This window comes from Equus caballus, chromosome 4 (genome assembly GCF_041296265.1).
Source record: "Equus caballus isolate H_3958 breed thoroughbred chromosome 4, TB-T2T, whole genome shotgun sequence".
Classification (NCBI taxonomy): Eukaryota; Metazoa; Chordata; class Mammalia; order Perissodactyla; family Equidae; genus Equus; species Equus caballus.
The window spans coordinates 54,570,213-54,596,886 of NC_091687.1; the positions used below are offsets into that span (position 1 = coordinate 54,570,213).

The 26,674-nt window shown below is 36.6% G+C and overlaps 1 protein-coding gene and 1 non-coding gene across 11 annotated transcripts in view; one reads left to right on the forward strand and one right to left on the reverse strand.

Annotated features, from left to right (window-relative positions):
* Nucleotides 1-26,674, forward strand: part of HDAC9 (histone deacetylase 9) — a 546,893-nt gene that overhangs the window by 68,771 nt on the left and 451,448 nt on the right. For all 10 annotated transcript variants that reach the window (XM_070264631.1, XM_070264612.1, XM_070264643.1 and 7 more), the window contains exon 2: nt 856-975. In XM_070264631.1, coding sequence (XP_070120732.1) covers nt 951-975 — 25 coding nt within the window. In that variant the 5' untranslated portion in view covers nt 856-950. The remainder of the gene's footprint in view (nt 1-855; nt 976-26,674) is intronic.
* On the reverse strand, nt 26,461-26,587 carry LOC111773355 (U6atac minor spliceosomal RNA). Its single transcript, XR_002807737.1, has one exon. It is a non-coding gene; the product is annotated as a U6atac minor spliceosomal RNA (small nuclear RNA).

Here is a 26,674-nt window from a genome sequence, read left to right on the forward strand (position 1 = left end):
GGATTCTCAAGATAAAGAGATGTACAATTCTCAGAGTTACAGCATTCTGTCTATAAAAATAGTCCAAATGGGATATACTATTTTAGAAAGAAACTCATTAAGTGCAACTTTAAAAGCTTCTTCCTCTTCTTTTTTTAAACTTTGACATTACAGTAAACTGTGGGGAAAATGTCCTTCCAATTGCTTTTCCTTTGCTGAAGTGTCTAGAAGTGAGAGTACATTCAAATTAAGAGCAGAAAGTCCCTTAAATTCCTTTCAAGAAATCCATCCTGTAAGTGCCACTCCTAGGAAGACTATTGCTGTTGTTACTTTTGGCTGGAACAAGATTGCGAAAGACTCTGAGAAGAAATGGAAACTGTAATGGGAGTTTTCTGTCACTCTCATAGTTTATGGCCTGTTTTTTCCTTTGTTTAGTCCATTAAGCTTTTCTTCTCCAAGAGGTCCTATCTCTAGAAGGAAATCTTTGACAATTATCGTTAAGAAGACTATGTAATGAGATACTTATATGCAAAATTCCAAAATATGTTTTTAATTTCTATAATAATGATAACAGCGACAAATTATAGTGAATAGTACATAGGAAACTAGGTATAATTATGTGAAATGCTTTCCCTCTCACAGATTCCTTCCACACCTATTATTTTATTTTTTGGTTTCATTTTCTCAATATTTCTGTGACTTAAGCTCGACTGGTAAATTTGCTCTTTTATAGGTGAAGACTTAAGGCACCTGGGAGGTTGATGTGGCTACCTCAAAGACCTGGCTGAGCTGAGACTCAAGGCCAGTTCTCTGTTTCTTGTCCTATGTGGCTTGACATAACCTATATCATACGCATCCATTTTTCTTACATTCTAGGCTTCTCCTCTACCAGCCCCTCGTGGACCGCCATTGCCAGCTGAAGGAAGGCTGTGAATCTGCATCCCAGCCCATCAGTCCTTCTCCTGATTCCCATGATGAGCTCGCCAGTGCAGCCCGGTCAGTCTGGTTGCTTCTTAAATCATTAACAGACTTCAGATGAAAGATGTTGCTTTGTGTTGCTTCAAACCAAGCAAATTCAGTCATGATAAGCCTTTTTTTCCCTGACAAAGATAGATTGATACAGTGAATTTTGAATTTTGTATTCTATAGCTAATCCTCTACTACATGACTCAGTGTGCTTTCTGGCAACTAATTCCATTTGCATTGTTATCTGATCACTGGGCTTTAATCCTTCTGCTTCTGTGTAACATTTGGAGTGAATTTTATAAAGTTATAAATATTTATTAAATAGGATGTAGGCATCTAATTTACACCCGTAGTCTTTCTGACCTAATATGTGTCCGTATGCTTTTAAATTGTGCTGTGGGCTTTGGAAGTCAGCTTGTAGATTCACTCTTCCTCCATCTCTTTGACACACAGGAAGGATATTTCTCCTCCCCGCCCTTTGCTGCCACTCCTGTTTCCTATATACATATTTAATTATAATCTCAGCACCTGCTTCCTCCGAGTCCAGTGTAGTGTGTGGCTCATGTAGTGTTGTGATCAGCACAGCCAACACCCATTCCTACAGGAACAGTGTGTCACTTTTGGAACAAACACAATCCAAGTCTTGAGAATGATGGAGTAGGGTCGGATATCACTGTTAAGCATAGACAAATTTAAAAAGAATTTCTGTTTGGATCATTATAGGAACATTTATTTCTATATGTTCTTTAAAGAAAATCTTTCAGCATATTGATATTCTTGAGTTATCCAACTCTCCAGGCTGAAGCTAATGTAATACTATATTCAGGGTTTCTAAAGGGAAATCTTTTGCCAGGATTTTCATTCTTTGGAGTGCCACACCCAGATCAGCTGCTCTGGAATTCCGCTGTCTCATCACCCTTTCCCCACATCCCCAGCAGGCTGTCAAATTTAGAACTGGAAATTATTGGAGAGTAACTGTAATTGTTGATTCTAAACGATGTAGTAAAGATATTGCAGAGTCTTTAGTCAGAACCGTGATTTATAATTGGCGTTGTCATCTGGATAAGCAGATGAAGAGTTACCTAGGCCTCTTATCTCTGAGTCCCTGTGGCCCGGTGGTTCTTAAACTTTAGCATGCATTAGCATAACTGGGAGGGGTGTTAAAAACAAGCCCCATCCCCATAGTTTTTGATCAGTAGGTCTGGAGTAGGGCCCAAGAAGTACAATTTTTACAGGTTCTCCCAGGTGATGCCACTCCTGCCTGGGGGCTACACTTTGGGAACCACTGGTCTAACCTGCTATGCCTGTTCCTTCCCCTGAGCCGGCTGGCCCTCCACCTCTTAGACAGCTCTGTGCGTGAGCTGCATTGCTCATCACAATTATAGTGTAGTAGTATTATCCTTTCTATTGAGATGAACTTAAAATCATGTTTGCTTTGTATATATTGCATTTTAAATATGTATCTTATATATTTACTTATATATAAATTTAATATTTCAAAATTGCATAATTTAAAAGAGGCATTTAATTTAGAACCACCATAGTCAAACATTTTTTTTTCTCACAGTAGAATGTGTTGGAATAATTAAAAAACATACTAAAAGCAATAGGAACAGATTGGCTAAGTGCAGAAGTAACAGAAAACTTTCTCGATTTCTACAAGTTATTGTCTAGAATTTATATAGAGGTTTTTCTTTAACTCTCAAGGCCAGAATTTAGGCTTTTATATATTTTTAAAAGCTTGTCCATGTCCCTTTCTTCTCTACCCACCTCTCCCATATCCTCCCCACATTATTTATCTCCCACTTTGCTTCACAGAAGAGTGACAGGACAGACTGGACGATGGGAAAACAGGATTTATGGCAGTGACAACAACTGTATCCAAATGAAACATTTAAAACAGCATTTCTACCTGGATATATAATCTTGAAATGGACGCAAAATGCAGATACCATCAAGGCTGACATTGAAGAATGAAACTATAGAGGAAAAATTTGAGTCCAAATTATAATTAAACTCAATTTATAAAATTTACTAACGTTTAAATACTGCAAGTGTAGCAATTTCAGTCTTTATATGGTCTTTATTTAGCATCTCTAACACGTATAGACTTGGACCCACTTGTTTTTAGTGGGAAACACGTAAGCCCATTAAAACACTATTGTAAGTGGTTGGATTCCCACTTTAGCCCATCAAGGCCTATTTAAAGCTAACTAGCTTGCAGTGAATGTATACAGAAATATTTGGACAACCTTAGTTGAAAAAGAGAATCAGTACAATGTAATAAATATTTTTAAACGTTACATGCTTAAAGAAAGTGGTCCAAATGGTAGAAAGATAAGGAGGTGAGAAATTCTATGGTGATACTTAATGTGAGCTATGGGCACCTTAGAGAATTTCTCAGGTAGGTCTGTATTACATCTCATTTCATTCTAAAAGTAAGTTTTGGGGGGAGGTCCATATAAGGGTGATGCCACTCTTAGTTTTCTCATCTTATGTGTGGAACAGAGGGTGGGGGTGAGACTTTTGTTCTTGAGGTAACTGCTTCAGAGGTAAGTATATTGGGCAAGAACGCTATAGAAATGGTATATATATGTGAGGACCGATGGTCAGAAGTAACATTTACTGAAATCTGTGAGATAAAAGAGAGGAGGAAACAGATGAGTGCGTGCGCCTAACTCCTCCTGAGGCAGAAGAAACAGACATGATCAAAAGGGAGTGAGGTTAAATAGGAGTCTTATTGGCCACCCAGTGTAGGTTGTTGATTGTGTAGAAAGTGGATGTGGGTCCCTGCTTCAAGGTGCATATGGAGAAGGAGGGAGTACTACGTAGAGCTCAGCTTCTTACAGCAAGGTGAGAACAACTTGTAGCATTTCCTTAAAACTCAGAGTTCCTATATGTAAGTGTATTATGATACATAAGATGGTCAAACACATTGGACACTCTTTCAAAAAAGCATAAAGTAAAATAATACCAAGTACTTTAATTAATTCCACATAAACCTGAAACTGGCTCACAACTGAAAATATTTGACAGTTGAAATCAGCATACCCTGCCTCCCCGGGAATATTGACTTTGTAATATGAAAATATCCTTTGAGGCTGCTATTTTGATGAGGGAGTTCTTGCCAGCCATGCTAATAGTTTAGTCAGGAGAAAAGAAAAAGTGAGTGATAAATGAGAGAATAACTAAGTGAAGCACATTTGACTTTAGGGCCTTTAAAATTTCGTTGTACACTTTCTTATAAATATTTTTGCTCTATTGAGAACAGCATTATAAAGAGGTCTTAATCAGTTCTGTTTGGGGAGTTTTTATGAGTGAAATCTGAATTGAGCAAAGTCAAAACAAATGGATCAAATGGGTGGGAATCTTTTCTATCTATTGTGAGTACAAACTGTGATCAGAGACCTGAAATGCACGTTACATACATAAAGGAAAATGTCTGGCCACAAACATGAAATCATTCTTCTGCTATTATTATCTTATGATGCCATATATATTTTACTGGTAAGAAATAAACTAATTATTTGATTAGAAAAAGTGGGTTCTTTTGCATTCTTTTTTTTTTAAGTACCTAAAAAAAGAATGAAATTGGTCTTATGCAATCACCATCCATTTATTTTGCTTTTGTCCCGCAAAGAGTTCTAAGGAGTTATTGTGCACCTGAAAAATAGACTCACTCCAGTTGTTCCAGAAATTCTTTAATAGTCAATGTTTTGGACAGAGTATTTATATTTGTCTTGAAAATTGGTTCCGATATAGTGTGAATTCTTATTTTCACCATGCATTGACAACATTCTCATAGAAGTTCTCCGAGCATATTCAAATATAGTTGATATCAAGTACTAAATATTTCTGTCTTGATCATGTATTCAGTCAAACAATAAGTGCTGACATTTGAATATAGAATTCACTGGTTTTTATTTTAATCTTGCTACCCCAATAATGTTCTAAGTTAAAGCACTGGGTATTGCTTTTGGGCACTGAGGAGGCTGAATGGAAGGAAGGCTATCTGGATGAGATTGGCAGCTAGCTGCAGCAGTTGACATATTAATTCATTCAAAACTTATTAAGCATCTATTTTGTGCCAGGCCCTGTGTTGTTCAGTAGGGACACAAAGAGTACTAAGACATGGTTTCTCCCCTTATAGACAACACCCTTTAGTAGGAGAGACAGAAGTGTAAATAATTTTGGTCCATTCAATGTGTTAAGTGTTTTAATAAATATAGGAGCAGAAATTAAGTTCTTCTGTATAGCAGTATGGTTGCCGTTTCTAGTAATTTAATTTTTATCAGGATTGCCAAACTTCACAAAGACTTTAATCTAATCTAGAGTTTTCCAAACATGTCAGATAATGAAAGTCACTGGGGTTCTTGTTAAAAATACAGATTCTCGGACCCCTCCCTAAAAAGACTTACGCAGTAGACCTGGAGGCAGGTACTAGATAACATGTTGCGTAGTGCTCTTCAGTGTGACTTGGCAAAGTGCAGAAATGTTCTTTACTCCAAAAAGCACTAGTGCTTTTCATTTTGAGACTCTAAAAAAACAAAAAAATACATCACTAAGTCCTATCTCAATATAAGTATTTCTCCTGTGAGCTAAGATATAACTCAGTTATTTTGCTTTCTGGTAAATAAAAAGCTAGTGCTGTTGAAAACTAGAGGAGGTAATAACTTGTGGGAAAATGCTAGTGGCTTACATGTATTCTCGGCTACCTAGGCAGTCCTGTTTCTGTAGAGGTGAACCAGAGATTCTTATAGATAGAGTACATTTTTTTCCCCCTCAAAACAAGTTTCTACCTATTTTAACCCAGCTCAGATTCTTAGTATGATCCCAAGATTATTGAAAACATGATTTGAACCTGGACATTTGTAAGAGTAAATAAATTAGGCTACATCAATCCTTGAATAATTACAGTATTGCTTTTAATTTTGATGAATCTAATTTATATAATATAGTCTTGATGAAAATGCACCCAGAGGAATTTTCCAAACATAGAACGCAGTGTGCATGCCGCCCCCTGGAATTAGGCAATGCTGTGGCCTTGTGGACTTCCAGCTGAATCTGGATAGTTGAGTTGCTGTAGCTGTATTGCAAAGTCCTATAGCATTAGTTTTCAAAGCCCATAGCACAAAGGTAACTAATTTCTCTTTTCTTCACCATTGAGGGAACGCTTATAATGTCTACTCCACTCATATGGGTTGAGAAGACGGGGCTATTTATGTAAGCTAAAAGTTTGTGGCAAGATCTTATATTCTATTTCTTTTCCATTCTCACTGGCAAATCTTAGGCAAAAATTAGTTAAGAGTTTTCCTTTCATGCCTCTGTTCTGCTAAACAAGCTGAATTCTCTTATAGAAATGTAGAGTAGATTTAACTAATGATCAAAAAGTTCTTTGAAATATAAATTGGTATGGAAATACTAAGTAGTATAAACAATTTGAGGGCAAACATTAATAAAACCTTCACTGCAAGCATTTTTAAAGAGGACTAATAAAAGCTTCACAGTTCAATTAATACAGCACAACACTGGGTTTTCTAGAAGCGTATGAGGCCCAGAAGGCCTGCCCCTGTTTTTAAATTTACGAACTCTTTAATGATTCACCACTTTTACCCCAGTGCATTGCCCACCATGGTGCCATTTAGTCATTAAGTAGGAAACTAAAACCAGGACAAAGCTACAAACAAATATCATAAGGTCTTAGTGGGTATTTTTCCTTCAGTTTGTTTGCAATGTTACCATAAAAAATGAATAGTAAATGAAATAGAGTCATCGGACAAATCAAGTAGGTTATGGCTTTCCCAGATGAGTCTGATCATTTGGCTTTTTGATGAAATACAGGTCAAATCTCTTTACACTAAGCTCTGTGTAAGTAAAATATTTTCAGGCTTCCAGCTAACTATTTCAAGTAGTCTTCAAGAAAAATATTCTAAGATAATCAAATAAATTAGTCCCTTGAAGTTTGTTGTAACAAAATTTGGTCACAGAGTACAGTATTGGTGGGAAACACTGAATATTAAATTTATTAAATATTGTTTTGGATGTATTTTTTTTTACTACTTTAACTTCATAGTTATGTGATTCATTCTTTTGTTTTGCTAAAAGTAGACTTCTCAGTCTGATACTCAACTTTGAAACATAAACCAGAGAGAGCATGTTATTCATTCTCCAGTTCCTGAGGTATAGTGCTTTCAAAGGGAGGCACATTTTCCCAAAATGTTCTGTTTAAATTCATTTTGCACATTTATTTTTTCCCAACTTTACTTTTCACAATCAATTTTGGTAGGTAATTCAGTTTATGTATTTCTTATTGTGTTCATTATCGTAACACTACCAAAGCCTCCTCCATAATATAGTTCCAACAGGAAATAAGCTTATTTCTTGCTCCCATAAAGACTGAAAAGATTTTCCTGAGTTCTTTTTCTAGTGGCTGTTCAGAGCCCCAGACAGCTTCTACCTTGTGACTCATACTTTGTCAGGTCATGGATTCTAAGATCAATGTGCATCTCTACATCAAGCTAACAGAAAGGAAATGAAGAAGTGGATTGTGTATGGAAAATTTCTATAGGCACATCACTTCTGTTCATATATCAGTGGGTAGAATTTAGTCACATGGCCACACCTAACTACAAAGGAGGCTGGGAAATGTAGTCTAGCAGTAGTCCAGGAAGAGGAGGAAACAGGTTTGGTGAATAGCTTGCCAGTCTCTACCACATTTGTCTTGAACATTTACACTTGGGAGTGCAAATATGGTCTTACTTACAAGAGGTGGAGTATTTCATAATGTACTCTTGATTAAACCAGCTATTAAAGAGTTAAGTAAGTTTTCTTTAAAGAGATAGAAACACATTAAAATCAGAGCAAATCAGCTCATCTACATTTTCTGGGAGCTGTTTTAAGGAAGCCTTTCTTTATGAATCATTCCGAATAGTGAAGCAGTGTAACTGTTAGAAAATTCAAGTTCTTATTGTTAGTGGGAATGCTTCAGAAAATGGGAATAATATGTATATGTAGAATATTATGTGGCCCTTAATTAATGTGTAAAATGCATGTTGGTGACAGCTGAAGGCTTCCTGCAAAAAAAAGAAAATGTTGTGTCAGTTTATCTGAAATTATACTTGCATATATGCTGAGGAAGAAGGAACTTAATATTTATAATTCTTACGTTTGCTCTATATTGCATATTGGTGTCACATTTTTGACCACCTTCGTAGTTTTAAATATGATGAAAATCTAGGCCAAATATGCAATTGTTGATAAAAACTTGTTTTACACTGATGTTTTCAGAATGCAATTATAAAACAATGCTGGGCTTTATTTTCTAAAGATCCATGAACAAATTTTGGTACCTCTGCAAAATACACATGGATAGCTTTTTGTTTATAGCATTATGTGGACCTTTATAGAATTTTTTTCTTTTTGTATGCTTTAGGGTTTGTTCTTTTTCTTTTTAAAGATTGGCACCTGAGCTAACATCTGTTGCCAATCTTCTTTTTCTTTTTCTTCTTCTCCTTCTCCTCCCCAAAGCCCCCCAGTGCATAGTTGTATATTCTAGTTGTAGGTCCTTCTGGTTGTGCTATGTGGGACGCCACCTCAGCATGGCCTGATGAGTGGTGCCATGTCCATTCCCATGATACGAACCAGCAAAACCCTAGGCTGCCAAAGCAGAGCGCACAAACTTAACCACTCAGCCCCTGGCGTTTGTTCTTAAGAGTACCCAGATTGTGTGTATGTGTATGTGTGTGTGTAATTGTGTTGCAATACTGTAATAACTATCAGGGAGAACAGAAGAATGTAGGACCATATATGCTCCACTAAATAACACTCAAATGCTTTACTTTATATGGTTTTCTGTTTATTTCTTAATTTTTATCTGTCATCTTATGAGAATGTCAATGTATAGCAGTCTTCTCCATTTATAATTTATTGCCTCAAATTTGTTGTAGGGTTGGAAAGCAAAGAACTATGTTAAATAAAACAGTTAGTAAGATAAGAATAAGTTCTGTAAGTTCTGGGGAAATGTGTAAAGATCTCTTTTACGAGTAAAGTATTTATGTTTGTTTTTTCTTACATATTGTAATTACATTTTAACTGTATTTTCTTGGTTATTTCTGTCTTTGCTACATAGATTTACAAAATTCTGACCTTCCAATAGGTGAGGCATTGTTTTGATTTTGTCGTGTTTGTCCTTGCACCTTATGATCAATAAGTTTTTATCAATGCATGTCCCACGTGTTGATTTGTAACTTTGCTTTGGAATTACTTTAATATCCAAAATGAAAGACTCACAACTAAATTATTCGTGAGTTTTTCTTTAAAATCTTGTACTGATTTATAGGAAATTGAGAAACTCTGAGGTAGTCTGTGAAATTGTTTTAAGTTTTTTTTTTGGTGATAACTTTCTGGCAGTTGATTACATAAGGCTCTTTCCTCATATGATAGATGATAGACCCTCAGATAGCACTGCGTAATTAACCTTTTCTCCCAGACTCTTAACTTCCAAGAAGACTGTCTCTTCAGATTGATATTATAGTTCCGCTGGCAAATGGCTGAGCTGGGGAATTTCCTTTGGAGTTGGAATTTGCCCTAATAATTTCACCCTCTTTGGAATTCTCTGAGTCTTGAGAGAGAGCAGATAATCATAGCGGCACGTATGTGGGCACTCATCTTTTATCTTTCACTCTCAGAGGAAATTGTTCTTCAGAAAAAAATGCTGAAATGACATGTGAACAAATTATTAATAAGAAAAACTAGCTACCAGGTTTGGACTCTGATAATATAAGCATGTTTAATAAAAGGCACCTTCTGGGTCTGTTGTTACTGGAGAGGCTACTTGATTACCTTACGTATGTTTTTCTGATTTTGAGCTCTTTCTGGAGATCTAAGACTGCTATGCAAATTGGCAACACCAGAACTTTATCCTGAATCCCTCTTTTTGAAAATCTCTATCTGATAGGAAAAAATATGGAAAGTCACTGTAGTTACTTGTTTGGTTTGTCACTGAGATTCCAAATGTCTGCCCAATATTTTCGCGTATGTGGACATTTTGGAAATATTACTACCTTTCAGGGTATACTGTCTGTTGAAATAAATTATTAACCAATTGATTGTGAAATAATTCTCTCTGAAGCATTATCTCCTCTCATTATATGTTATATTAAAAGAAGTATTATAATTAGAGACATTTGAAAAACTACTTTTAAGAAAATAAAAGCACATAGCTATGAAAATTCTTTTTGGATGATTTTTATGTTACTTTTGAATGTGTCTGTGTCTTTGTGCCTATCATATGGTGCTTCATTTTCTAATGGAGAATTGAATGTGTTTTATTTTGGCTTTATGTTTAGTGTGAAACAATAAGTTGGAAAACAGATTTTAAAGGTAATAATATTTCAGTGAAAGGACCTAGAAATTAGTAGAAAAAGTCAGGAAGCCAATTATAGAAAGAGGAAAAATAATACATACCATAGCTTGTGTTGGGTGATGTATGCTATTGAATCTCTGAATTTAAATAAAATATGTCAAAGTAGAGTTCATTTTCCCTTCTGTCTGGAGAACTGATAATCCACATACTCATCTGCCTTCTTACCTTTCTCTGTTTTCTTTCTCTGTTTTTCTTTTATCCTGTGTAACTGCAAAAAGGATTTGGGATCTATATAATAAGTTTTAAAAAATAAAATACATGAAGAGGAAAGAAAATAGAGGAAGCAAAGTTGGATAAAAGTAAATACCCTTAGTAAATATACTCAAGTTCTGTGAAGTTACTAGAAAAGGAATAGATTAGGCTTGAGCTTCCTGGTAGCAAGTCTGTTTTCTACTATGAGATTACTGTTCCTTCAGCCTAAATCTGATCAAGTCACTGCCCTGTTTAAGAAATGTCAGTGGCCCTCTATCACCTCTACCTGAGGTACACAAGGACCCCACACCCTTTTCAGGTTTGTCTTCCTTTTTCTCCTCAGTGAACCCTGAACCCTGTTCTGCTCACCACATGGAACTGCATGCCTTCCCCAGGTCCTGCTTTCCTGCCTGCAGACCTGTGAATGCACTGTTGGGAGTGCCCTCCTCCCACATTCCCCACTCCTTCAGTTCTTGGGAAATTTCCTTATTTACCCTTCAGGACATGACTCCAATTCCATTTTTCTGTGAAGTCTTCCTGGGTGACCCTGGGCTCCTCTGACATCTGTTACCTCTCCTGGTGCTGGGGGCTTATGTTAGTAATAGCTTAATAATAAACTAACCTTTCTGAGAGCAAGAGACATCCTTCTAAGATTTTTTTTTTTTTGGTATAAAATAAAGCAATTGTCTATTTTACTGATGGTTGCTCGCTTAGTTAACTGATACACTGCCTAGCATGTAGAAGGACCGGAATTAGTGAAGAACAAAGGACGTTTTGTGAGGAGGGTGATGATAGCAGCACTATCATTGGAGGGCAGGGAAGTGGTTAAAAATATCTGAGCAAAATGAAGCTATTTGAGCTCTGTGGTAAATCAGGTCCCTTCTCATTGTTTCTTCTTGTTTATTCATTTGTTGACTTTCTATTCTTTTCACTTCTTCTAAATGGCAGTTTTGAGATGTTCTTTTACCTCTATTTAGTGCTGTACACTGAAATGTTTTTTCTCTTTCTCAGGTGGCTTGTTTATTCCTTGAACAATAAGCATTGAAATAGAGTGGTTATTGTTTGCAAGACCTGTAGCTGCATACTGAGTTCCCCGAATTTGGAGAAGTCTCTAAATTTGGAACCGCTGTAGGTAGCACGGGTAGCAGGAGACCTACCAGCCTTTTCCCTTTTAGCAACCTGGACCTTTCCCTGTTCCAATACTTATAAGCTACCTCCCTCCCCATAAAAAGTACACACTGTAGTTAAGAATAGAGGAAAGAGTAAAAGGATTTTGAATTGTGGTTAAGCCGGAAATTGTTTTAAGTTAGTTTAGAATTCATTGGTCCAACATCCTTTAAACTTTCAAAAATTAATGCTTTTTTTGCATCCTGTATTATTAACAATAACTTTTTTATATAATAAATTTGTGAGGACCATCAGTAAAACATATGTGAAGGAAACACTGGTTTAAAATTTATGGCTTTTCAATCTATGAATGTTTTTCATTCCTTTTATTTAAAGTAATGAACTCATAAGCAGTTTAATATAATAGTTGAAGTCTTTATAAAGATTAAATTAAGATCTTAAACTTTCTGTGTGTCTCTGTTAAAGATGTGTTTTTGACTTTATTATTCGACAGTATTGCAACATGATATTTGATGGACAAAGTGACCTACTTTGGCATATATCTATCTAGTCATATGGGGTTCCTTTCTCACCTGCCAGGAAGTTCATTTTTCTAAAAATCGTGGAAAGAACAGATGTGGAACAGGCAAGCACTGCATGTCTTTCACTCACAGCTCTCTGGGGAACCTCTTTGGGTAGGCTTTTGTTTGTCATGCACATAACAAGTATGTCTTTACCCTGAATGATGCAATGGTCCAGCCTCCTGTGGGGTAACATCCGCTGACAATAACGCCATAACCCATTAGTTGATCGCAACCTCCCTGAATCTATAGGGATTTGCCCCAGTCTAAATGAGTGACTAGTCCTTAAGCTACAAGGTAACCTGAGGTCCTAAGGGAGTAGGGACATGTCAAGGTTGGATTGTTTATTTTGCTTGTTATAACTGTGGGATCATTAGAGAAATGTTGACATCCTGTTGTGGTTATATGTTCTTAACCAATATGAATTGAGAGGTTTGATCTTCTTTTTGCTTCTGCTTCCCTTATATTCCTTATCATTCTGTACCCGCTACACCTATGAAAAAAAGTGTTCATACTCATCAGGTCTAAATAAACCCATGTCTCTTGCTTTGAATGCTTTCTTATCTTATATATCTATTAATGAGAAGTTTTATAAATGCATATTTGGAGTTATTAGCAAAAGCCCAAGGATTTAAACATGAGCTCTGGAAGCAAGTGTTACCTATCATGTTATTCACTAAATCTCCCTTTGTCCCAGTTTCCTTATTTGGAAAATATGTCATGAATTTGTTATATCATTACATAAAAGGTATAATTGTGAAAAAAGATAGTAGAGGATCTAGTATTCATTTAGAATTATTGCACAAGTTTGTGTTTTTTCACAGCTGCAACCTGTAACTATCCTTTTGTGAATGTCACTGTAAACTCTGATGTCTATAGGTCTTTCTACACAGATGAGAAAGATGATCATTTCAAGGTTCTATCACAATTTCCAGTTTTGTATCCGTGTCAAGTTTGATCAATTTTGAACAAATGGAATTATTCCATCCCTCTGTTTTCTTTATTCCCGCTCTCTATCTCACACCTAATAGTGAATGACTTTCTTGCTTTGCTTCACCTTTTTGTTGTGTTTTTATACTGTTTGCCATGCCGGCATTTCTTGTAAGCACCTCTCCCTCCCTTGCTCTATGGACGTTTGCTGTTATATATTGATTACATATGGTTTAATGAAAATATCGGCCCTGAGTATCTTTCTGGACCTTACTCTAGCAACATTGTTTTGTCATTTTGTCAAATGATTTTTTTGTTAAATCTGGTAACATTGGTGAGTCTGAGGGATTTATCCAACCCATGGCCATAGAAGAGTGTATATTTGGCATCCATATTTAGATGAAAAAGTTGCAGAACTCTGTGGGCTCTATAATCTGTAGCAGGCAGCGTAGTAATACAGAAAGAGTAAGAGTTCGAGAAGGAGTCAGGAAATCTTCATTAGAAACCCAGCTCTGCCCTGGGGACCTTGGGGCTTTGGAAAAGTTACTTTATCTCTCTAGATACCAGTTTTCCATCCTGTATTAGTTTCCTGTGGCTGCTGTAGCAAATTACCACAAACTTGATGGCTTAAAATAACAGAAATTTATTCTCTCACCACAGTTCTGGAAGCAGAAACCCAAAATCAGTTTCACTGGGCTGAAATCAAAGTGTCAGCAGGGCGGTGCTCCCTCCAGAGGCTCTGCGGGAGAACCTGTTCCTTGCCTCTTTCAGCTTCTGGGGTCTGCCAGCGTTCCTTAGTTTGTGGCTGCATCACTCCAACCTCTGCCTCTTTGGTCACATTGCCTTCTCCTCTTCTTTTTTTTTTTTGAGGAAGATTAGCCCTGAGCTAACATCTACCACCAATCCTCCTCTTTTTGCTGAGGAAGATTGGCCCTGAGATAACATCTGTGCCCATGTTCCTCTATTTTATATGTGGGACGCCTGCCACAGCATGACTTGACAAGTGGTGTGTAGGTCTGCAGCCGGGATCTGAACCGATGAACCCCAGGCCACCAAAGTGGAGTGTGTGAACTTGACTGCTACGCCACCTGGAGGGCCCCTCCCTTCTCCTCTTCCGTGTGTATCATCTCTCTTTGCCTCCCTGTTATAAGGATGCATATGATTGCATTTAGGGCCCACTTAAATAATCTGGAATAATCTCTCCATTTTAAGATCTTTAATAATATCTTCAGAGTCCTTTTTGGCCAGATGAGGGAACATTCGCAGATTCCAGGGGTAAGGATGTGGATATCTTTTGGGAGGTCATTGTTCAGCCTGCCAAACACCTGAAATAATTTCTGAAGTCCTGCTGGTTTATAGTTTCTATTCACACATCTGCTCATTCATTCACTCATTCACCAAACTTTTATTTCATGCCCACTATATGCCAGACACTGTGCCGGGTATTAAGAATAACACGCTGACCATGCCTTTGATAAGTTCATTATGTTGTTGATAAGATGTACTATACAGAATAAATGCAAGGATAAAAGTAAGAGAGACAACTCAATCCAGACTATAAGATTCTTTGTATGTCTCCTTTTGTGTGATTCTAAAGCATAAGCCACCGTCATGCCCCAGTGCTTGTAAATTATTTCAGTAGCTATAGTGGTTATGTGCAGCCTCTGGATCAGAAAGTGTTTTGCAGGGAGGAAAGCATGTATCAGCTTAAATTCAATTTAAAACAATGTGTTGGGTACAAAATAAAGCATCAACCTTGTCCCCCAGGGAATTTATAATCTTATACAAGTCTTATCAACCCTAGCTGCATGTCAACATCAGCAGCAGAGCTTTAAAAAATATCCATGCCTCCTCCCCTACCCCACATTGTGCTTGCTTCTGGGTGGAGCCCAGAGGTCTTTTTTTTTTTTTTTTATGAAGCTCATCAGGAGGTTCTTATGTACTGCCTAGTTTTGAGCACAGAGAATCTCTGATCGGATAGATGTGATCTGTAACTAGGAAAACTAATGCACAGGTACTGATAAAAATGCAAGACAAAATGCCATAAGTTCCACTAAGATCTATAGAAACAAAATAATTGGGATACTTAGAGGAGGATGAGATCATATCTGGCTCAAGGGAAATTTGGAGAGAGAAGTGATTGGAATGTCCTTGAAGGATGGGTAAGATTTCAAAAGGAATTAGAGGTGGGTGGTGGAAAGAGAATGTTGTGGAGACAGGCGTGGAGGTGAGGAAGGAGGTAGGTCACGGCTGGAGGCAGGGGACAGGGACCCAGACCTAGCAAGCAATTTTCCTTTTATTAAGACTTTCTGGCCTGGAACCCAGAGGCTTCTGAGAATCCTAAATTTGAACCTGGTCTTCTGGGTCACTTTGAAGGTATGTTTTGTCAGGGTAGTAGGGTAGAACGTATTTTATTTAACAACTACTAGGTTGATTTATACATTTAAAATATTTAGAAACGTGATAGCTGAGCCTCTGCTTGTACTCTTGCTCTAGGTCCTGTAAATATTAGGAGCAGGCTTCAGTGAGAGCAAAAGAAATGGACAGGAAGGTTGTATTTAAAATGTTTCAAAAGACTACTACAGAAAAGCACAGCAGGAAGTAACAAAGGTAATTCTAAAGTTTAAGAATGATGCTAAAATTAGTAGAGTGGGGGATATTGATAGAAAAGGTAGCCATCATTTGCTAAGTTCTTCCCACAAGCCAGGGGCTTTACTACTGTATTTTTTTTTATCTCACAGAACTCTTTTCTTAACTCTTAAAGTAGGTACTATCCTTATCCCCATTTTACTGTAGGGACATTAAGACTTTGAGAGGTTAAGTATCTTGTTCTATCAAGATCTCACAGTAAATTGAGTGGAACATCTGGGACTCAGATCTAGCTACCCTGCTTCTAGAGTTTGTATTGTTAACCAGTGTTCCGCTAGTTAACAGGAGGCTAGCTTGAGAGTAAAGTCGATGAAGAGAAGTTGGACCCAAAGACAGGAGTTTAAGAAATCATCTGAAGAGAGGTCACAGTTGAAAACATGAGTAGCTTCAAATTAGCAAGCATCACCTTATCAATTAAAAGATGGAAGAAAGGAAAGAGTAGAGGGCCAAGGACCAAGCCTCAATGAAACTTTCAGGGACAGTATCTTATCCCTCTTTAAGGCTACCAGAGTGGGCCAGTCTGGTGGCACAGCAGTTAAGTGCGCAAGTTCTGCTTTGGCAGCCCGGGGTTCGCCGGTTCGGATCCCAGGTGCGGACATGGCACCACTTGGCACACCATGCTGTGGTAGGCGTCCCACGTATAAAGTAGAGGAAGATGGGCATGCATGTTAGCTCAGGGCCAGTCTTCCTTAGCAAAAAGAGGAGGATTGGCAGCAGTTAGCTCAGGGCTAATCTTCCTCAAAAAAAAAAAAAAGGCTGCCAGTCACTTAATACATGATAAACGTTTTTTTAAAACGTTCTTGAATATTTAAACAAGCAAATAAACTAATCTTTCAATCTTGAATTTTTCTCCCTATGCTTAAGATTTTACTTAATAACTTCAATGCCTTTAAGGAGACAAATCTAAACACTTTCTTAACTTTTGTTGCCTGTATTTGTGAACATGATTCAGTTTCAAATCCTTGGGACTTTTGTTAGATTCCATTTTTCCACCTTCATGTTTTCCCCAACAGAAGAGGGCCACTCTGTAGAGAGATTAGGCTAGTGTAAGAAGATTGGCAGAGTAGTTCAATATTTTTGTCATTTTAAAGAGTTTGTAAATTAAGATTGAAAGGATGCTAACACCTAAGTGGTAAGGTGTCTTGGCTGTTGAGTGTCTTTCTCCTCTCACTTCTCTCAGAGTGCCTGAAACTTCATTTCATTCCACCTTTCTCACAGAGTATGCATGAAAGGGCACTATTAAATAACCCGGGAAAATAAAATTATTGCGTTTGAAGTATAAGTTGTGTTCTTTTTTGTTACCTGTGGGTATAACCAGATCAAGTTTCCTGTGCTTGTCTTGTTCTTTTAACCCCCATTGTTCTGCAATCTGAATCCAGCATATTTATTTGAAGGGTTTTGGGTATTGAGTAAAAAGGATTTCAGCATAGCTGTGTGATTGTGTCAAATATCTTAATGTTATAATGCTATATTTCTTATCCTGGTTTTCTTGGAATCACATTTTTCTCATTGATTTATAATTTCAACTATTACAAAATTAGTATCATACCTAAATTCTTAAAAAAAATACTGCAGAGCCCTAATCTGTATCCTTCATGTCCTGTTTTTCTAATACTGTAATTGAGTGCTGGGTACGATGTGGTCTGCTTACATAACTCATCCTACCTAACTTTATTAGGAAAATTAGTGGAATGGGATCTCACAAAAGTGTTTGATTAGAATCAAGGGAAATCAAACTAACTTGAATTAAAGGTCAAGATTGGCTTTCAGAGTAAGCAACTTTATGGTTTGAAGTAAAACGACTTTATTTACAGACAGCAATCAGCAAGGCAAAAAAGTCTGTCATTCTTGTTTGGAAGACATTGGGTAAGCCAATGATCCTCAACTTGGGCTATGCTTTAAAATCCTCTGCAGAGCTTAAAAAAACAAAAAACCTGAACTGGGACCTGCAACCTCAATGATTCTGACTTAATTGGATTTGTGAGGCCTAGGCATGGGTATTCATTAAACCTCCAAAGTGATTATAATATACAACCAATATTGAGAACTGCTATTAAAAGAAATATCAGGAAAGTGCAAAAGAGAAGGAGAAAGTAAATAAATATAAAATGCTCATCCTTTAAGAGATAACGTATACTTTCTAAAAAAGAAAATTTTGTCTAATTAGTTATGAAAATGAAACTCAGTTCTCCTATTTTGAAAGGAGACAAATTAATCTCATTTAGATATTAATTGTTATAAGGCTGCCTAAGAGTAAATATTTATGTGTTTAAAAAAGCCCTTTTTCTTTGTGTTTCTGAACTTACTTACTTTCTTATGTTTAAGATTACTGAATCTCAGCTATGAGTCTGGTCCCCTCCCTTATTCCAATTTATGAACTGAAAATGCACATAGCTTACAAATGAATAATTCAAAATCAGTAGAGTGAAAGTGACACTTGCAGTCAATGAAAAATTCAGTGATTATCTTGGGCGTTTTTTCTCCAAAAGGAAAGCTTGGTTACTGTTTCAAAGTGATGTTTGGTCACTTTGTGCAAAGTATCTTGATCGTTCTGAACCTGGGTTGCTTTCTCTCTAAGACTGTGATGGCACACATTGCTGAATAACAATGACCATGTATTGAGTGTTCCTTATATTTCAAGTTACAAATGTGCCAAGTGCTTTGTATGTAGTATCTCATTTAATTATAGTGAAAACCCTATGGAATAAGTTCTATTTTTCTAAAAGTCCCATTTTAAAGGTGAGAAACCAGTCTCAGAGACATAAAATAACCTGTCCCTAGTTAGGGATAGGGCCAAGATGTGCATTCAAGGAGTCCAGCACCATGGGCAGTGGTACGAGGTAACAATAACCCAATATGAAGACAAATTTTTCTGTTTAACCAATAGGTTAAGATCAGAAATTGAAGCTTGTACCTTCTTTACAGGATATCTTTCCAAAAAGACAATTCTGATATTTCCCAAGAGAACGGCAGATTTTTCTGTTGAAGCTAACAAAGAACAGATGAACTACTGGCATTAACATCCACTACTGGCCTTGGACCAGTGGGAGGATGGGTACCCTCTGATGCTGGTTGGGTTTTGAGGAAGGAGCAGTACTCTCAAAACATCCCAAAGCCCATAAGACTTTGCCCCATCCTTCACTTCCAAATTGTAGGAAGGGAAGCTTAGGATGGCAGAAAGCATAGAGGAGAGCTTATCTGGAATAACATGAATGGGCTTGATGAGTGTGGGTAGTGGGAAGCTCAGCAACAGACCTCTTTTGTGGTCAAAAACCTCCGTTATTCCTAGACTAAAAATCCATGCACTAAAAGTCACTCAACTTTCCTGAATCTCAGTTTTCTCATCTTTAAAATAGAAATGACCAGAGTAGTAACCAAATTCTTTAACTCAAGGGGCTGAAGATCAAATGAGATATATACTGTAAAAACTCTAAATAAAGCATAAGGTGTTTTTAAAACTATTAATGTTAGTAAAGCAGATTTTTGTTTTCTAGCTGGAAGCCTTTATTTTTTCAACTTGCAGCATAAAAAAAAACAATAAAACTCAAAAAACTTTTACTCTACAGTATGTCTTGATTTAGAATGTCCTCACCAAAACACTTGGACTGACCTTTACTTCACCCAAGTGTTCAAAACCCTTAGGCATTTAAGCAATCTCTAAGTATACCAATGACTGTCTAATGGGCAAATCCTATGATCTTTTCTCAGTCTTCAATAGAGTTGTAATAGCAGTAATAATTCATTCATTCGACAAGTATATATTGAGTGTCTACTATGTGTCTGGAATGGTTTTAAGTCATTGAAAGTAAAAGTCAGTAAAAATAAAAGCAGGCAAAAATGAAATTGTTAAGTACTTGCTATGGATTGAATGTTACATATAATCCCATTTAATCTTCATAGCAATCCTGCAAAATAGGTTTTACTAGCATTATTTATATATGAGGATACTGAGGTTCAGAGAGCTTAAGAGATGGTCCAGCAAGAGATATGTCCAGCACCTCCCAGCAAGGAGATGAGAGAATGCAGATTAAAAGCCTATTTCCTTTCCCATCATATGGTCTTTCTTTTGACCATTAATTTATTAATTAATTTACTCATACTATCCTAGTCTGAATCCATTTGACCTTTCTGTCTGTGAACATCACAGATATCTTCTTAGCCACCTATGCTTAAAACAGTGGCACCATTTTTGAATCTCTTACTCTGCTCCCCTCCACATCAAGTTGGCTTGAATCTTGATTGACTCTATCTTTCATTTTTTGTTGCCAACCTTTAGCACTTGTTACTTCTTGCTACCACTATTGTGGTAGGCTTCCAACTAGACTTTCTAATCTTAGTCTCTCCTCCATTCAGCCTAATTATACAATGCTGCCTAGTGATTTCCAGTAAAACTGAAATCTAATTATTTCCTTTCTCAAAAATCTTCCGTGGCTTGCCATGGTCTACAAAATTGCCAGTACTCGTGAGATATTCCTACTGTCCAGGGTATAGGTTGAACCATATTTTCAGCCTTTTCCTTCAATGCACTCCTTCCCATACATGATATCAGATATTCCAGACTTGTCAGAATCACCTGGGGCTTATTAAAGTACTGGTTCCCAGGCCCCATTTGAACCTACCGAGCCAGAATCCTCCAGGATTTACAAGGCCTTGTGGGGTGTGGTAAGCCTGGTGGTTCTCTGATAGACTCAGAGCACAGGTGCCCAGCTGTGACCACCTTAGGACTCTTGCTATCACTGTGTGTGGAGGAAGTTAGCCAGTACTGCCTGACATTATGACACTTAGTCATACCTTAGTTCTCCTGGCCATCCTTTTACACACATCACTGGGGTGCAAACCAAATGCTGAAAAACCCAAAGACATATCAATTAAAGTGAATTCTTGAAAGAGGTGATTTTCTTACATTTGCACGAGCATGAGATAGTTTTCTGTGAGCACATATGAAATACATAAAGAAGTTTAACTTGTAAATAAATGTTTAGCTAACGCATGAATTGTGTCATTTCTGAATTATATATACACACATATAGAGAGCAAGAGAGACATATGCATATCTAATTATATATAACGTATCCATTTAAATGATTATAGGCATATGTTTATATGTTTTAGCACATACACACATGTACATATATGACTTGTCTTCCCCCCAGATGATGTAAACTGGCTTATAAAAAGAACCCCACTATTGCAAGATGAAAGACATTAACAATAAGATTATGAAACAAGAGAAAAATGATGATCAGAACAAAAGATGGAGTAGAGGCATTGTTCTGTAAAACTTTCTACATTGTCACTGAAATGGTTGTTAAATTGTACCTTGAAATAAAGATCATTACTTTTCTTTTTCTTTTATCCTTCCGAATTTGCACAAGTAGTAATCAAAATTATCTAGTTTTTAAAATCTCTTATATTATCATACTACATATATGCAGATTTTGAAATTCTCAGTAATTTCTAGTTTCCCCAAATCCCTTTTAAATGTAGTATTTTTATGAACCCAAAAGTTAAAAAATTACAAGTAAAATAGCGTGTAATTGTTTTGTTTCTGAAAACAAAGAATCTAGACCCTTTGTCTACTGTACAAGTTAGGCTTAGAAATACATATAGATAGATGTTTAACTGGAAGGTGAAGAAATAATTTTAAAACCCCTAAGTAAAATGAAATATTTAATTATACGTTCTGAATGTGACATTAGTGTGAATACTAATTCATACTTTCCTGTGTCCATCCATTCATCTGCAGCATATTTATTAAGTACCTACTATGCAAAGTGCCAGAATAGATGTATACCCTTAAAATTTTGCTACATCTTTTATATTCACTGAGTAACACTGACTTTCTCAGAGTTGAAGAAAGATAAATGAGATCTGTGTCACCATCCTAGAATGATTTGCTTCAACATTAAAGTACTTTTTTAAACATTGATTTAATATTTCAAAATATATATGCATCTTTATTCTCCTTTTATACAGCTTCTGAAATATTTTTTGAGATTTATAGGTATACTGTGTTTGACCATGAAATCAATGGCCCACTATCTTATTGGGTGGAATGTTCTTTTTTCCAGGTGGGGCAGGCTAGTCTAGGGTATGTGCTCCTGATTAGTTCCCTTTCCTTCTTTTATTGGACCAGCGTTCAGGCCTTAGTCATCTCCTACAGAGAGGAATTGTGTGTGCTGTATGTGTTTGCACCTGGATCTTGGGGCCACTGTCTTTCTTGGTAGGGAGACCCATGCTGTGCATAACCTGGAAGAGGCAGTGAGCGAGGCTGTTGCCCTTGGTTACAGCTCTCTTGTTCTAGTGGAAAGTGGCTTTTCAGGTAGGCAGATTGGTGTTTAAATCCAGTCCCCCTCACTTCTTCACTTTGTTATGTTAGAAATATTATCTCTGAGTCTCAGTTTCCTCATTTGTAAAATGTGGAGAATATTGTCTATCTCATGGATTTCATTCACTGTCAAAAATTTACTTCCCTTTCACTATCAATAAATATTTGCTGAATGTAATTAAGTGATAATATTTTTGTAATTACATGTAACAAACTCATTGTGATTATTTGTTTTACCTGTTGAGTTTCTGTTATGGGCTGAATATTTATGCCACCCTGAAATTCATATGTTGAAGCCCTAGCCCCCTGTGTGATGGTATTTGGTGGTAAGAGCCTTTGGGAGATAATTCGGTTTAATTAGATCATAAGGGTAGGACCCTCATGATGGGATTAGTGCCCTTAGATATCTCTCTCTCTCTCTCGCCATGATCATGATCCCAGGAAATGCCATGTAAGCACACAGCAAGAAGGTGGCCATCTGCAAACCAGAGTCCTCACCAGACACCAAACCTTCCAGCACCTTGATCTTAGACTTCCCAGCTTCTAGAACTGTGAGAAATAATTTTTTGTTGTTTAAATCACCCAATCTATGGTATTTAGTTATAGCAGCCCAAGCTGACTAATTCAGTTTCCTTTCTAAATTTCTCACTAACTCCTTAGGGTAAGATCTATAATTTTCATCTTTGTTTAGGATCCTCAGTATTTAGTGTACTACCTAGTACATGGAGCTCAAATAACTGTAGAACACAACTTAGGATGTAGAATTGGTCCTCATGTTCTTATCATTATCTACAGCCTTCACTGATCACTCTCCCCATCACTTGTACACAAAAACTCCTGATGTTTTAGACAAATAGACTAAAGTAAAAACTTACAATTTGATCAAAAGGCTCTGAGGGAAAACAGTATGATATAGTTTCCACTATTAATTGGGTATGAAACAAAATGGATTTAAATTCTAACTCTGCCATTTATTAACTGTGTGAGTGAAGAAAAGTTATTTTACTTGACCAACTCAGCTTTTTCATCAAATAATCTTGGCAGACCTGTTTTGAACATTAGATGATATCATGTAATAAAAAAATGTGAAGGTTATCTGAGTAGTTTTATCGCTCTGTATTTTTATTTAAATGTTTACACTGTTTCTCAATTTCTGAAAGAATGATTTTAGACTCACCCAGAGATCTCTTGAATATCATTCTTTGTTTCGAAAGTATTTCCTTGTGGCAGGAAGTGATAAAAACACATGGCACAGACAGCTAGTGACTGAAGAGGAAGTTAATGGTGTTTGTTTTTCCTCCAGAATTAGTAGTTCAAAAATTAAAAATAAAAATGTGTCTTGCCAAGTTTGGAAAATACACAGAATGCTTTGATTGCTGGATTACAATGGACCTAATTTTTTGACATTACTATTTCTTTCATATTTATTAATTGAAGTGCTTTTTATTTAAAACTTTGAGGCTTTACATTTTATTTTGTAAATGAATGATTAAAATATTCAAATGCCCTCAAATACATGTGGGATTTATTTTCTTCTTTACCCTGTAGACTTAGAAACCAAGAGAAGGCTTAGAGTAAAGCATTTTGAAATCATTGACAAACACAAATAATACTGTTAGGATTCCATGTCAAGACTGTAATGCCTCTGAGGAGACAATGTTTTAGGTGGTTTTTAGGCTATAAAGGGAAGAAGTAAACAAGGAGGCCTTTCTCCAGCCACGTACTGAAAAAACCCCAGTTGTGATTGAAAAGTATTGTTTGACACAAAGCCAACTCATTTTTCACCAGAGATTCCTGCACAACCACAAGTTTAGGGCATTACTAAAGGTGGTGGAAATGAGGTAGGATGAGGTGGGGGGTGTTGCAGCAGAAGACGGCCAATTAAGAAAATCAACAAAAATGACAATAAATGCTATTCTAGAAAAGTTTATTTAGAGGAACAAATTTTATAGTTTGTAAGGGAGAATGCACCTACTTGGAAATATCTTTTCATTTAATTCAAATCAAGATTTATGTGGTTTGCTGCTGCTGCATGAGTATCATTTTGACTTTTGCTTAGCTGTTGCCTGATGGTTTGCAAAGATTCAGATGTACTTTGTTATGGGTAAAAGGGATTTCCTTTGGTAGATGTTTAACTTTTAGTTTCCGAATCCCTGTGCTCACTTCTGTTGTCAGGTTTGGCCGTGTTCGTGCACCCTGAGAAAATCACTTTTAAAGCCTGTTGAGTGGAAAGGATCATGGGTATTTACTGTGAGGAAGAAGGGAAGGCAAAGATGTTGTAGGGGTTATATCATTTCACTCAGGAATTAGCTTTGGAAAGGTCATTGAGGAACTAGTATTTGGGAGTGGTGGATATTTTTAGATTGCTTCTAAGTAAAATCATGCTTTTTCTTGCAATGAACTGGAAAGATATCATCTAGTCCAGTGCTTTCCAAACTGCATGTCATGAACTGTTAGTGGGCCATGAAATCAATTTAGTAGTTGCAATTAAACAATGAAATAGAATAAAATACACTACAATATACCAGAGTGCACACACATTGTAGTATTAAGTATTAATTTGTGAACCTGACGTTTGAGTTTTATATAGATAATCATGTTTATACTGCATTTAATATGAAATGAATTTTTCAGTGTGAGTAGCAGTTGAAGAAGCTTGAAAGCCACTGATTGAGTCCTCTCTTATTTTTCAGATGAGGAAGTTAAAATAGGCTGACTCCTAGTTTATTTGATTGGGCCTCCTTGAGGTAGCTTATCTATCATTGTCTTTCCCCTGTTAGGATTTTATTTTGATCATCTATGCATCTTCTACATTTTTTCTCCTATACTTTAAAATTCCTATATTTTTATCACCAGTAATTGAGTCAGATGTGCTGATTCTGGAGAGATGAATCTTCACTGAGCCTCTGAGCACCATGCTGGGGGGCGATGGGGGTTGGTACTTGTGATTCCAAGTGAAAAAGAACAGAACCTTTACAGCTGTCTCTATAGATAAGGCCAGTTATTTTCCATAGGTTAAGTCAGGTGGAAAGTTGGAAAAATAATCTAATAGGTTTCATCAATAGATACAGATAATCTTTATTACTTCTACCACTTTTTTCAGTTCAGTTCCACAAATATTTATTGAGCTCCTGCTTTGTACCAGGTATTTAGTCAGCCACTTACTTCCTTCAGTGTGGGGAATGAATATTCAGATAATTAAATTGATCCCTCATTTTGCTTGTAGGATACCCTGGTGGATTTATGGAAGTGTGAGGTGTTTTGTCAAAGATAATAGAAATGTAACTCCATGTTTTATAACACAATATGCCACTTTGGAACTCTGTTGTGCTTTATCTAGAAATTTCCTGATATCTTGAACTCAGCCTTTCACTGGTTAGGAAGTCCTGCAATGATAAAGTTCATGTAGAACGTTTTCCTGTATCTTGCTTTCATAGCACGTTGATTTTTATTGAACTTTCTCCCTCTTGCTATTTACACAATGTCAGTTCTGCACTAAGAGCTGATGGAGGTTTGTCCGTTTTCTCTGACAACCTGAGAATCAAGGCAGCAGGACCAAGGGGCCAACTGTCTGGATGCCGTGTGGGGTTTCCAACTTCCCACGTTGTTACTGCTTCTTGTTTGCCTTTCTGTGTGGCAGTTCCTGAATTCAGGTGGTGTTCTGTTTTCCATCTCTCCTTTTGTTTTTAAAGTGGTGGTGCAAAGTGTATTATTCTGTTTAGTTTGGTTATTAGTTGAATATTGGCCACACAGGTCATTGCCTGAGGCAGCTACATCATCAGCAAGTAGTCCCCAGATGGCACTATGAACCTGCTTTTTCTTGATGGCTGTCAGTACAGAGGATATACGTTAGGTCTAAGCCAGCGGAGGGCCATGTATTAATAGACCCTGATATTGGTGGTGGTCTAGAAAAGCTGCTGCTTTTTAAAGAATTCTAAATCTTTTTAATCTTTGCTATTTTAAAAGATTAAACATAATTTGAGGTCATTTTTACTTGCATTCTTGATTATTAGTGGTTTTAAACATTTTTTCCACATATTTATTGGATTTTCTTCTTGTTTTAAATTTCTGTTTTTGCCCTTTGCTCATTTTCTTTTAGACTGTTTTATTTTGTTATTGATTTATAAGAGCTTTGAGCATAGTATTGAAATCTTTTTATCATTGTAAAGTATATATATAATAAAATTTACCATTTTAACCCTTTTTGAGTGTACACTTTAGTGGTGTTAAGTACATTCACATTATTGTGCAGCCATCACCACTATCCACCTTCAGAACTTTTCCATCATCCCAAAGTGAAAGGAAAAAAAACATAGTTAGATGCCGTGGAGTAGGTGGCAATGTCTTAACCATATACATGTTGTGCAGGCCCAAGGACCTCCTTCATCTTTGGAAAGGGGAGTGCTAACCTTATCTCCTTTCATATAACACTAGAAAAACTTCTTGAATGATGTAATCCTCTAATTGTTTCTCTGGATCCAAAGCTTCCTTGATTATTGCTACTTCACTTTAAAAGAT